General features: G+C 33.7%; 1 protein-coding gene across 1 annotated transcript; it reads left to right on the forward strand.

The window, feature by feature from the left end:
- Window positions 1–7,232: 7,232 nt before the first annotated feature.
- Window positions 7,233–12,603, forward strand: LOC134279759 (isatin hydrolase-like; the record flags this gene model as incomplete). The annotated part of the gene is made up of 2 exons (XM_062762164.1): window positions 7,233–7,403; window positions 11,737–12,603. Coding segments are annotated over 2 exons (682 nt in total), but the record flags the coding sequence as incomplete, so codon positions are not given.
- Window positions 12,604–14,464: the final 1,861 nt, after the last annotated feature.

The raw sequence follows: 14,464 nt of genomic DNA on the forward strand, positions 1-14,464 counted from the left end.
AACAGAATAAAATTAATTTAATTAAACTTTAGAAACGCTAGGTTTTATTTGCAGATAATCAATGCATGTTATTTGAGTACGCGTATCAGTGTTTCACATCATTGAACATGCTGGTCAACAATGACCCCTAACTTCAATCTATGTAATGCGAAAAAAATTTAAAAAATGAAACGTGCATCAATTTCTTTCAAGATTGATTAATTTTGAACATTATCTGAGGGTTCCATTCTAGTGATTTACAGATGTAAACTCGAACAATAACAAACAAGAAAACATTGATGTAACCATCAATTGTCGCCCGGGAAATAAATAAAGCAAAAAAATGGATATAATTCTTGATCATCAAACCGCTTCGATATGTGTAAATGATGGAGACGATAGTCGAGAATATTTTGAAAACTTTTAGTCGAAAGAAAATGGAACAAAAACGATACCTTTTAAACTTTATCAATCCCTTAAGTGAATGCTGGCTACATAAAACACAAATTAAAACCAGACACATGCATCATCTATATTCAAAAATGCATTCCACTTTAAGAATTTTAAACATGAACTGTGTAGAGTACGTTTTAATGTGATAGGTAAATTTCAATGTTCTAAGAAAGGGATCCGTCTTTTTTTTTTTTGTTTTTTGTTTTTTTTTATAATAAAAGATAAGCAACTTTATACATTTTAAAATTAAATATGAAAAACATAATTATGTATTTTTACAGATTCAACTTTATGGAGTGAATATATTATGTATCTCGTAATTTATTAACGGAAAGAAAATGCTGATTAACCATTTTTTAATGTTTAGAAAACCTTACATTCTGAATAACTTCTCCTACCTCAAACTTCATATACCAACAATTTAACTTATATGTATAGAGCAGCCCGGATCTCAATAGTGTGGAAATTGGCCATGCTCTATAATGATAAGATTTATTTGAAGCTAATAAAATAATCAATTCAAATTTAATTTTCTGCATTAAAAAATAAAAATGGGAACCAGTATCAATCACAGAAAATAAATATATTGAATTATTACTACTCCCATGATTGTTTATCATTCATGTTCAGTCTAATTTATACATGTAGGAATGAAAGCCTTCTTCCTTCAATAAATATCATTTCAAATTGTTTCAATGCGTGTACTGTGCATAAATGACCTTCGCATACATGTATAAATACCTTGTATACTATACAGAATCAATTTTAACTGCCTTTTTAGTTCCATTGTTTATCAGAAATGTCATTTCTGAGTTAGCTCCGCCCATTTGATTAATAAACCCCGCCCACTGGGACTGCTAGGACTGCTGGGACTGCTCTCTGTGACCACTGGGACTGCTGGGACCGCTGTGGGACTGCTTTAGCATTCCCAGAAAGCTGTTGTTGGGACTGCTCTGGGACTGCTTTGTGTAAGGTTAGGTCTGGTCGGTACTGTATAGGAAAATCCTTTAAAACTATTTTCCTTAAGAACAACAAAGCCATGGCTAGTCATATTTTAATGGAATCATCCTTAGGTGGTGTAGATTCAAGTTTAATCAGGTCTTGCCCCCCAGGGGTAGGATTGAGCCACAATGGGGAATCAAAATTTTACAAAGTAATACTAGTATATATATTTTTTACTCAGGAACAGAAAGTCCTGATTAGCCATAATGATATGGAGACATTCTCTGGTAAAGTAGAATCAAATCAATTTAAATGAGGGCCTTTGAGGGTAGGTCTGGGCTACGACAGGTAGATTGTATTATTTCAAAATGGTGAAAAAGAACAAAATCTGCAGCGTAAGAAAAGCAAAGTCATGTGTTATATCAATATTGATCCAAGCATAATCAGGTAGTTTAATACTCAATTCTCCCCACCCCTTATAAAACACTTCAATACTAAACTGATTTCTTTTTTCTTGCCAATGTGCTCAGTTGAGCGATGTGGCCCATGGGCCTCTTGTTAAGCATTTTCCATAGCAGAGTAAAATTACATAATTTAAACGAAATGACAGAAATTCCAAACAAAGTTTAATTTGAGGAGTTTTATATTCTGAAATATCAAAATCAAAATACAAATTACGGTAAATAAAGACGGTTATGAATATCAAGTATGGAATAATTATATCTGAGTTGATTTTTCAATTAATCAATTGATTCTGTTACTCTGTTCATTACCAAAATCAAATCTTTAATACTTAGATAATAATTATTTATATAAACATGAAACATATGGAAAAAGCAAACAGTATTTATGATCAAAAGTCCATGAAACAATACAAAATAGGAGCAGAGTAAACACGGACCTCCAAAATATTAGAGGTGGGATCAGGTGCCTTAGAGCAGTGAGCATCCCCTGCCGACCGATCACACCCTCTGCTTCTTTTCATGATCGGGACATAAGGGAAAATCCGTCATCAATTCAGTGTAAAAATAATAGACTAACAATAAGTATGAAAAACGTCAGTCAGCATTCGACTCAATGATAAATTTTATTTGCTGATAAGGTCATTGTATCGACCATAGAACTTACCAAATGATGACGTTAAACGAGACCGCTAATATTTTTGTTTCATCAACTTATTTGTCAATACTTTATCAAGTTTCAGAAAGTGTTCATACATAGAGCTTGCTCTTGCGTATTGAATCAACTGAGATTGATAATTGTGAATTTAAAGTCATCATTTATCATAGAATTTGGTTGTTAGATTACCATTAACGTCTTTTCCAAGTAGAATATGCAAATATGAAGCAGACGTGCATGACTTTGTGGTAATTCTTTTCTCAAGCTCACCGGGATATATAGTATCGACACAAGAGTGGAACTTACCATTGTTAGTTGACAATATGTCGTCGATAAATCTAAATGTCGAGTAGAAGGCCACCGCAAGTGTTACCTCTTTTCACATAAACGAATTTGAAAAAAATCAATTTCTTATAAAGAAGAAAATAGATCAGCTGATAAAGGGTACCCATGGAAATTCCAATTTTATAGATTGTTGGAAGACCTAGTCCCCAAAACCACATAGATATCGTCAATCAGAAACTTAAGCATCTTTTTGAAGTCATGCAACTTGAGAGTACTTGTTTACTAGTTAACGTCCCACACGAGAATTTTTCACTCATATGCATTCAGAGTTCTTGTGTGTACTATCAAAATGTTTTAACACAAAAATTCTGCAAATGACAAGGTAAGTATTTACGAGTTCCATTTTTATCGAAAAAGCAGCTGTCAATGATACGGAAAAACCTTGATTTTGATTTAACGATGGGAATATGGTTGTGTATTATGTTGAAAAGATGTACGTTTTTAAGCTGTTGATTTTGGTAAAATCTTGTGAATAAAAATTGTTTAAATGTTCCTGGAATTATTTAAGCATCCACATCTGATTTACACCTTTTCTTGAATATATTGTTGCAAAGTACTCTTAAAGTTGCTCCAACACTACTGATGATAACTTAGTGAGGAGTAAAGAAATAGGCTTAGTTGAACATTTACTGGAACCCGCTATATATGTCTCTCTGTTAGTAAGTATTTCTATGAAGTTTCGAAATCCAATAAAGATACAGTAGTTCAAATTCATTTTGGTTCTTTGGAATTTTAAAAATATTCAAAACTGACTGTGATTTTGAAGAATTTCTTTCTAAGAAAAGAAACTATGAGTCTAAGTTTGATTACCACTTGTAGAAGTATATCCAAGTTCTTCTGAAATACAATTTACATGTATATAACGAGCCTTACAAACGAAGACAATATTGTTGCCTGCTTTGTCGGCAGGGACCAGTACGTACTGATCATGCAATCCATCTAATTTTTTTTTCACCTCTGGACTGTTGAATACAGAAGGATACTAGTAGATGATTTTCATGTCGCCACTCAATCTTTTGCTCTAGAACATGTTCTAGTGTTTAATGCTAGACTCGGAGGTTTGACATAGTTCATGACAAGGCTCTTCTTGGTGACTTTTCATCGCTGTCGATCGTGTTCTTCGATTATTTTTCGAAAGACGCAGTGTACTTTGCTACAACAAATACTTCCCCTACGATATTCAAGGATTTAATATCATGTTAAAATACATTTATGCATATAAAATAAAGCAACCAAAAAAAAAATACATAAAATTATCAATTTTACTTGGGTTTCAGTGCAGACTTTAAAGGTTTTTTTAATTTCTCGTACATTTTCCCGACCTCTGTTGTAAAAGAATAGTTCGAGTTCGAAGAAAACTTTGTACTATATAATGGTAGGGTGTTGTTTGCAGAATTCATGTGCTATACATTTTTCCCGATCTTTTTTCCCGACCGTCTTCAGATATCATTTCCTCGTGTTTGGTTTCTCACTTTCCTTTAAATTTCCTTGTATTAAGTTAAACTAGTAAAACTTGAACACGTTACTAGCTGGTGTTTATTATTCATAATGCCCATGCCTTTGATTTTTAGGAAATGTCTCTGCAGTCTGTATCGTGTGGAAACCATTTATAGTTTTGAGTACATTTCTCCATTTCTCTTCCCGAATTTCGCATAAAATTTCCTTAGTACTGAATTCAATTTCTCGTTAAAATCACTTTCCAAATCCTCGAAGGAAATGTCAGTCACTGTATCTTCCAAGTAGTTCCAGATGATACTCACGGACACAGATATTAAATCTGATTTGTTCTTGCTCTTACTATTATCCAAAAAATGGTCAATCTCTGCGTTTGAGGCGTGTACAAGTCTGGCCATTTTTACTAGTTGTGTATTTGACTTTAACGATCATACTGTTGTGACATTACATTGTTTTTGGATTAGAGAAGGGTTAATTACGTCACTTTTTAAACATCTTCCTTTCAAATGAATATAACATAAAAGGTGGGAAAATTCTTTGTCTATTATTCCTAGCCAGTCAATAGCAAAAATATTATTTTCTCTCATTATAATTTAATATTACTTGTAATACGTCATTTGATTGGATAAAAGATTTTATCCATTTTGTATAACATAACTTGCCTACATCACAATGAGTAACGTCAAAAACGTGTTACTCCGCTTGACGTTACTTTTAAAGTTTAATCAATGTGAATCCTTATTCTGGGGGAAAAATTATCTCATTGTCTGCACTGAAATTAAATTATAAGGAATGAAGCTAACTTCAACTTATATTATACGATATAACAAAACTTGGGGCAGTTTACGTTTTTTTATGAACCGCTTCGCGGTTCATCAAGCGTAAACTGCCCCAAGTTATGTTATATCGTATGATATTAGTTGAAATAAGCTTCATTTCTTAAATAATTAATTTACACATAACAAGAGTAGTAGACGTCATAATAGACTAGTTAACGTCACAAAATTGCTGATTAGTGATGTGTCAGAGGGTTTTATTAACGTACGTTGAAAATGAAAGTGAATTTGAGAGCCGTGCCGAATTTGACAGTTTGTGTTCATTTAAAACCTTTGCTTGATTCGGTATAATAAACAATTAACTGCATGAATGTTCGGAAAACAGGATTAAATATTCAGCCAAGACATATCATACTCCTTGGCGAATAGGTTTTTCTTGGCTGAATAGATTTTAATTTTTCCCTCAAGATCATGCAATAAATACATAATATTGACGATCAATATTTTTGTTTGAATTAACTGCAATTATTTAGCCCTCCTCCTTTTTTTAGGAGGGGGGGGGGGGGCAATTGTGGGAGTGAATCACTCCCGCGCAGATTTCGGTTCAAATTATGAAATGGCAATTTTATTAACATTTCTTACCTGGAATGGAAAATGTAGTAAGGGATATAAGATATTAATCGATCCAAAAATATTCATAACGATCTAATTTTGATCATTTTTCGTGCATGTCAACATCGCAAATTGAATTCATTCGCCATATTTACTGACCTTGATAGATTTTATTTTGGGACCGTCAAAGAGAATTTAAGATCTTTGGGAGCGGATCTTTTAGGAATTCCCATATTTTAAGTATAAATATCGCTGTTTGCTTTAAAAAAAACACTTGAAATATTTTTATTTTTCGATGTTTTTGTGATACTATTCAATTAAGGAATGTTTTTATGTTTTGTGTGAGTTATTGGTGTGTGAATCACACAGACTTGTCACGTAGGCATATTTCATGAAGCGCGCTACGTGATTCACACATCAATAATTCACACTAAACTTAAAAACATTCCTTATATTTACATTTTCCATGCCTTAACCCCCTTCCCCGCAGTCACACATTTTAACGCATATACCATTTCCTATTTCTAGCGCAAAATCACGCAAATACCGTTTCCCCGCAATCACGCATTTTCACGCACTTTTAAATGTTCATTTTATCCTAAATTTAATGGCAATTTCCTTCTATTTTATACTTGCAAAAATCTCATAAAATAAGAAAAGTTATATTTGTAGTAAAATATTACGTGATGATATCATTTACACTAAACTTTAGAGAAACGTGTACCACCCTATAAGGTGCTTGCGGGGAAATGGTAAATTTCTATTTCTATGACGTGAACATTAAGTGTATGTTGCATAACAGTTCAGTAAGTTGTAAAGAGTTAAAGCATCAATAATAAACTCAATATTTGAATTTCTCGCCATCCTATTTTGATGCATTTCTAACGTCGCTGTAGCCTCATTGTGACGTCACGTTAGCGCACGTTTCTCCGTGTATATTTTTACGCGTGAATATACACAAAAATGGTTTTCAAATCAATTTCACTGTTGTCATACTAGTAAAACAAAGCAAATGTAAATATTCAAATATAAACACCAACATTTGCTCTGTGAAGTTGTTCATAATTTCATGTGAACGTCTCAACTTACCGGTACATCACGCGTGAACTGTCATGGCTGCTTAGTAGAGCGACTGGTAAACACGCAAATTTGTTTTACATGGTCTTTTTAACGGACTATGTTGTGGCCAGTGAATAAACATTGCGTCTTATTCGTAGTAAGTTGAAATTGAATGTAAAATAATTAATTTTGCCTGCAGTCATTCGTATTTAAAAAAAATGTTTGCACCATTACGGAGATGCTGTGAAATTGTGGCCCTCTAAAGAAAACATCAGATTAAATCAAATAGGAGAGGACTACATTATTGTAGCTACGGGTGGACTAATATTTTGATTATGGACTGTACGTCTTTAAAGAGTTAGTGAGAATATCTTACTGAATATAGCGAAAAATTATGATGTGGTCTCAGTTTTAAGCTCTACATGTATAATTTTATTATATCCATACTTATAAAATGAAGCATAGTTTTACAAAAAGTCTATATTTTTTTAGGCTAGAAAGCAATCACTTCGCAATGCCAGAGCACATGGGCACTCATGTAGACGCTCCGGCTCATCTTTTCCAGGGCTCCTGGAAGGCGCATCAGATCCCGATTGAAAAATTATACGGACCTGGAGTTATAATAAATGTTAAAGCCAAGGTCGAGAGCAATCCGGATTACAGGTGAAACATACTAGTAGTTACAACTGTAACTTTCTTCATATAATTATTCATGTACATATAGCACTCATGATAGAATCAAAGGGATAAAAATATAATTTCACCCTGTACATATTAAAGAAATAAAGTATAATTTTAAAACATATATCGGGATATGAATACGGGTTGGTCACGAGATTCATATTATCCTAATTTAAAATGATACCTTCCATGTATTACAAATATTTACATTTGTGACATTCATACTTGACTATGATTTTTAATACGTGAAATGCTTTATTTTCTAAACTCAACGGATGTAATCCATTAAATGCTGGTCGACCCTTTACGATCGGACGTCAGTCGTCGTAACAAAATTATGTCAAAAGTTTATGACATTAGAGTAACCTTTATTTATCACAGGGGCCGGTAACGTATTATGTTTGATTTTACGTAATCACTATATAATATATACAAAAGGGAAAAGGGAACCAACGTCAGTCCGAATTTACACAAGGTCGGTCTTGGAAATATTTCGTACTCCACAGAAAATACCATGCAGCCAACAAAATAATAACTAAAATTATATTCTTTAATAAAACTGAAACCCCATTCATTTATATACCGTTTAAGTTGGGGACTGTAAGCTCGTACACCACTCTCTACCATAGGCTCATACATTCACCTCTGTCGTTGGCTCTCGTATTTCAGAGTGATAAACACGAGAAATAGTGCGTTTGTTTTAATTCATTATAATTCAATTTATATGTTTATGTCTGACTTTTTAGATAGATATAACTAAATTAATCCAGAACTATTAATTCAATTTGAAACAATCCTGAAAATATTACTTTTTATACGTTATGTCAAAAATCTTTACGTGAGCCAATTGCAGAGGTGTCTGAGAACGAACGACAACTCTGCATAGGAGATTGCTCGTACACGAGATTTCGCGAGAGGTTGTAACTTCCGGTGACAAACAAGCGTGGTTGAGAAGAGAAAATAACTTTCAGTTTGTTTCCTTTGTGCATATTATCACTACCAGTAAGTTTTAACATAAGTTTGGGCATGTCGGCAATATAATTTGCCCAGTACTATATAGAGATGACCATGTCACCGGAAGCCTGATACCAGAAGTGACGAGAACGAGACTTACAGTCTAACTCGATATTGCATCTACTTTAAATAGTCCACTTAAACGATGTAAAATTCGTACAATCATTTTCTCCAGTCTGGTAGTCTCTGAAGCTGGAAAACAAAAACTTAAGACCCAGCCTTCACGAAAACCATTTTATACCCGTGATTCGAAAGATCCTAGGGGTATATTGTTTTGTCCTGTCTGTCTGTCTGTCTGTCTATCTATCTGCCTGTTGTCAACATTAACATAGCCCATAACTATTGTGTGGGTGTGGCTATGGCTTTCATATTTCACATGTGTTTTACTTGTAAAAAGAACTTTCTTTTAGTACCACCAAGTATGATCTCTTGACCTTGGATTTTGACCTACTTCTACAAAAATATCTCATATCTCACTTTAACCTTTGCCATACGCAGTAATGTTAAGGCTTCCTGGAGCTTTAAATGCATTTAAAAAACACTGCACTGGAAAGTTGATTTTGAGGGGTTTTTTTAAGTTATGTTCTTAAGTACGTCCAATTCATATAGAGAGTTCTCTTGGCTATATATAAACATATTTATTATGATATCACATGACCTCGTTGATCACGTGATGGTCATTTCTTTCTTTTTGAAGTGTTTCACATAAATCGCTTCATCGCAGGTGATTAACAGGATTATTATTAACTTTTTGTTACATAAATATACTCGATGCATCCTTGTGAACCCTAAATGTGCTTGGGAAAAGTTATATCGGGTACAATTACTCTGTTACAAAATATTTCACACTAACTTCAACTTACCGACAAATCTGAGAATATGTTCCGCTAAAAATCGTCATCTGTTTTAAAACAAGGTCATCATACATATTTCCCAAGCAAGATTCAGTTAGAGGGGAACCTCCTCTTACAGATATTAAATATATCCTTATTAATGACCTCCACCAGGCTGTTTAATACACATATTATGAATTTTGCCTCTATCCACGGGTATAAAAAAGGGTAAATGTCAAACGTATAATTTTATTTTCGTACATATTTTGAACATGCTGACTTTTAAACAAAAATAATAAAGCAAAGTTATCTAAATTATTCGTATATATTACATAATTTGATAAAAATGATTGAAACATGTTTATTTTAAATTAGCATTTTGCATCTTTATATGCAGATTGAAATAAGGTGTAAAGTTTATGACACTCTCCCCATCTTTACAGCTCAAGTATGCATTGACTTGTCCTCATTTTCATTTATGACGTCATACATTTGTAGTTCAGAGAAGTACATGCACAGAGTACACTGCATTATTCTCTGGGAAGCCTTATCGTACCTGTGTAGCTTTTGAACAGTTGAAGCTAGGGCTTTCACACTTCACATGTGTATTTATTTTTACGAGATCTTTCAGCTAAGTATAAATATTACTAACCTCTTGACCTAAGAGGTTGACTCACTTTTTAGAAACTTTAACCTTGGTCATAATTTTGGAACAGTTAAAACCAGAGCTTTCATATTTCACAGGTGTATTTCTTACAACAAGTTCTTCCTTTGGGTACCAACACTTTTAACCTTTTGACCTTGACCTTTGGAGTTTGACGTGCATTTAAGAGAATTCAATCTTCGCCATAAACTGCCATACGGCATTGTCGCAAACCACGGCCAAAATGTACTATATGCGGACTCCGGACCGTGGCTTGAGACGATGGCCATACGGGGGCTTCAGTGTTTCACGGACAAATCTTGTTTTCTTTAGAAGGTTGCAAAATTTTAATTTGAGTTGTAAAATGTATTTATTTGGGTAAAATATTTAATCCTTTTTGTTTAACATATTAACTTGCCTACGTCACAATGAGTTTCGTCAAAAACGTATTACTCAGCTTGACATTACTTTGAAAATATGCATTGTGTGTTAGCGCGTCGGCGTGTTGTGTGAACTCGTGTTAGCGTGACAGCGGGTTGTGTGTTGGCGCGACAGCGTGTTGTGCGAAATTGTGTCACCTTGACAGCGCGTTGTGTGCAAGAGAGACGGCGTGTTTTTTTTTTGTTTTTTTTTGAACGCGCTGTTGAGCTTTTGCAATTGGCCCTATCCGGACACCATAGGTTATAATGTATTTTTCCAGAATGCAAGTGCTGAAGCATTAAAATTTCCGTACAAATGATTTATTCTAGGTTGAATTTTTATGTATAAGGAACATGTCAGAATTAAAAATACACAAGGTATCACACAAATATTGCATGGTTTTAAAGACCGTTTTAATTGGCACTTTCAAATGACGTGGTTTTTTATTCCCCCGTAAACGAAGTTTCGGGGGTATATAGCTTTTGTCGTGTACGTCCGTCTCTCTGTCTCTGTCTCTCTGTCTGTCTGTTGACCTTGGAGTTTGACCCACTTTTACATGAAAAATTTTAATTTTTTACTTTGGCCATATCTTTTGAACAGTAGATACCAGGACATTTATAGTTCGAATATTTATTTTTTTTTTTGGAAAGACCTTTCATTGGATACCAATATCCTTGACCTTTTGACCTTGATCTTGTAGATTTCCGTTCTTGTGAAAAAACTTTTAACCTTGGCCATAACTTTTGAACGGTAAGGGATAGGGCTTTCACATTTCATATATGTAATTCTTGTGAAAAGACCCTTCATCGAATAGTAAGATCTTTGACCTTTGACCTTGACCTTTGAGTTTGACTTACTTTAAAAAAGCAAACCTTGACCAGATTTTTAAAGGGTTGGGCTTTTAGTAAACATATTTAATCCTTGTGACATGACCTTTCATTTGATAACAAGAACTTTGACCCTTTGACTTTGACCCTCAAGTTTGACCTACATTTAAAATAAAGATTAAGCTCGGCCATAACTTCTGAACGTTTAGGGCTTCCATACCCTACAAAAGTATTTTATGTGGCAACACCTTTCATTGGATACCGTTTACCTTGACCTTTTGACATTGACCTTGGAGATTATTGTATTTATTGAAAAAACTTAAACATTGGCAATTGTTTTCCAGTGAGAATACCATACTTTTGGTACCAATTAATAAAATTTGCATGTAAGAAAAGTGTAATCTTTGCTATGTTGCCAAAAGGGGGCATCAGTGTTTCACAAACACATCTTGTTTTTACTTATTTCCATTGGGTGGGATATTTCAAACTGAAAATTTCAACATAGCATGCAATTATTGTATTTTGCGAGACGTCGAAATGAAACTGGATTTTTAATGTATTATTTTCTGTCTTTGAAGAGTTTCTACGGACGATCTTTCGAAATACGAAGAAAAATATGGAGAGATTCCTAGGCATGCCGTAGTTATAATGAACTCGGGTTGGACTCAGAAATACTCTAACTATACTCTTGTCTACGGAACTGCGCAGCTTCAGGATGACACTACATACCATTTTCCTAGCTGGCACGAGGAAGCTGTCACGTGGCTGATAAACAAGCGACAGGTCAACGCTATTGGAGTGGACACGCCCTCTACGGATTATGGACAGTCCAGAACATTACCCTGTCACGTGATCATGGGTAAAAATAACGTGGTAGGGATTGAGAATGTTGCCAATCTGGATAACATTCCAGAAAGCGGAAGTACTATTTACGTTCCGGTTATCAAGATTTATGACGGAAGTGGCGGACCTGCACGTCTTTTCGGGACATATGATGACGATCCGGACAAAACGAACACAGCATCCACAGCTACCGGCTCCATGTTCTACACGGTCTTTCTCATCCTTGCTATTATTATTAAATTCTAGAATTTAAGCTTTTTAATATATATACTTACTTTTTTAAATCAGAATGTAATCTTATTAATTAAGTTTTCTATTTCCAAGAGGGGACACAGAATAGATTTTGTATATAATGCATTTTACATCCATGTGCATGTTAGATAATGTTTAATGGAGATTACCAATTTATATTCATTTGGGGGTTGGGGTTAGGGTGGGGTTGGTGGTCAAGATACACTTTTTTCTGAATATGTTGAACTGTTAACTTCATAAACAACAAAATAACATTCACCAAGTAAGTTAATTGAACAAAGAATCAATTTTCTATGCCTTGTACGCCTTCCTTCTTGGAATTGGATAACAACGCAGGAATTAAATTTAAATAGGGCTACCTGAGACCGTGTTTACACCGCGGCGGGGCCCGCTACCGTTATTCTTCAGCTTAGATGTTCTTACCTGTAATCGTGTCGAAATGAGGGGGGGGGGGATTACGACCACATTAATATTAATAGATTTATACCATTACATGGATTCTTTAAAAATTCATTTTTAAGTTTTATCAAATTGTTTAATAAAAAACATCTTTCTTTTTTTTTTTTTTTACCAATGGTCACTCAAAATTAATTAATTCTCAATAACGTCTGTTAACAGTAATACATGTACAGTATAGGATGAAATAAAGTCGAATAATTTATCGAATATATTAACTTAAAGTTTATTTTCAAAATCAGTAATGCCACCCCAAATGATCTTCAAATTGCTAAAAAGGTATAATTAAAATTTAAAGAATGTTATGATATCGCTTCTCTTTATATGCACTGTAATCCGCTGTTCGTAATTAGCCCGTGCAGTTGCAGTTACATGTAGCTATGTGTTTATTTATCTGCGAGATTATATCAGTCATTTGGTTTCATTTAGAAAAGTACCGTTACTTCTGTATACATGTCTGTTATAAATAATAGCATGAAAAACGATGATAGATAGTGATACATAACTACAATTAAATTTTAACAAAACACGCGTAAGTGTAGGAATACCGTTGCTCCATTATTATGCGCTACACTGTAACACTATGAACTAAATATCGACCTTTTTGGGGGGGGGAGGTGGGGGGTCTTGTTAATAAAGTAATCACAGGTATTTCTATTCAGAATATCAATAATAGCATAGCTAGTATTTGAATGTATTTCTATTTTCTGCTCTTTTCGAAAATTACTAAAATGTTTATGATGTTTATGAACATAAACAAATTTCAGATTTCTCCGGTTCAAATAAAACACAAACACAAATATGGGCCCTTAAAATATCTGAACACACAACACAGAAATTAACTTATTTTAATCAGCAAGTTGCCATGCTTCAAGTTTTCTGTGTAACCGTTCGGTTTTCCTCAGGTAAGTTTGGTGTGGAGTGGAGCTTACTCGAAGCGGATGAGAAGCCCCGAGGGAACGACGCTGTCTAGTGTACATACTACCTATATACACAGGATGTTACCTGAGTGTATTACCTGTATGCGTTTTGCTACGACATTGTAAAACGAAGCCGTTTTTTTTTTTCATGTGTAGCTCATGAATTGAAATGCAAGAAATAAAGAATGTTTTTGTTGCAGACAGAATCCTTTTTAAATTTTTTGTTTCAAATAAATATTTTCAAGAATTCGACAATTTTAATATACTGTGTTTTTCTTAATCAAATTTTATAGCAAAAATACATTTTATTTTACCACCAAAATCTGTCGTTGTAATCTGGCGACAAAAAGGGAAGTAATTCAAATTACATGTCATGTACATATGCTAAACGAAAGAAGAAAGTGGATCATAAACAAGTCTCTCGATAAATAACAATAAAACTTAGACAAATTCAACAAATGGTCAGTAAACTGATAAATCAGCGGTAGTTTTATTCGCTAGACTTAAGAAATTGATATACTGATCAAAAAGGAGGAAAAACGATCATGCACGTGCCTTAATATTGTGATATTTTTCTTCTCTCTATCTCCTCTCTCTCTCTCTCTCTTTCAATCTTCTAACTGGTACAGATATAAACAGACACGAAATAACATAGTAATGGATCATTATTTGATTTAATTGATATCAAATACTTCATTAATTTGTTTTAAAAGTTTTTTTTTTTACTTTTATTCTTTTTATACACTCCGTTTAAAAAAAAGCTACAATAATTTGACACAAATTCCAAGGCTAATATCGATTCTGAAAATGATATCGATGAAATGATAATGAAACA

Source organism: Saccostrea cucullata, unplaced genomic scaffold, assembly GCF_032062105.1.
Source record: "Saccostrea cucullata isolate Sc308-1 unplaced genomic scaffold, CSIRO_AGI_Scuc_v1 ctg5553, whole genome shotgun sequence".
Classification (NCBI taxonomy): domain Eukaryota; kingdom Metazoa; phylum Mollusca; class Bivalvia; order Ostreida; family Ostreidae; genus Saccostrea; species Saccostrea cuccullata.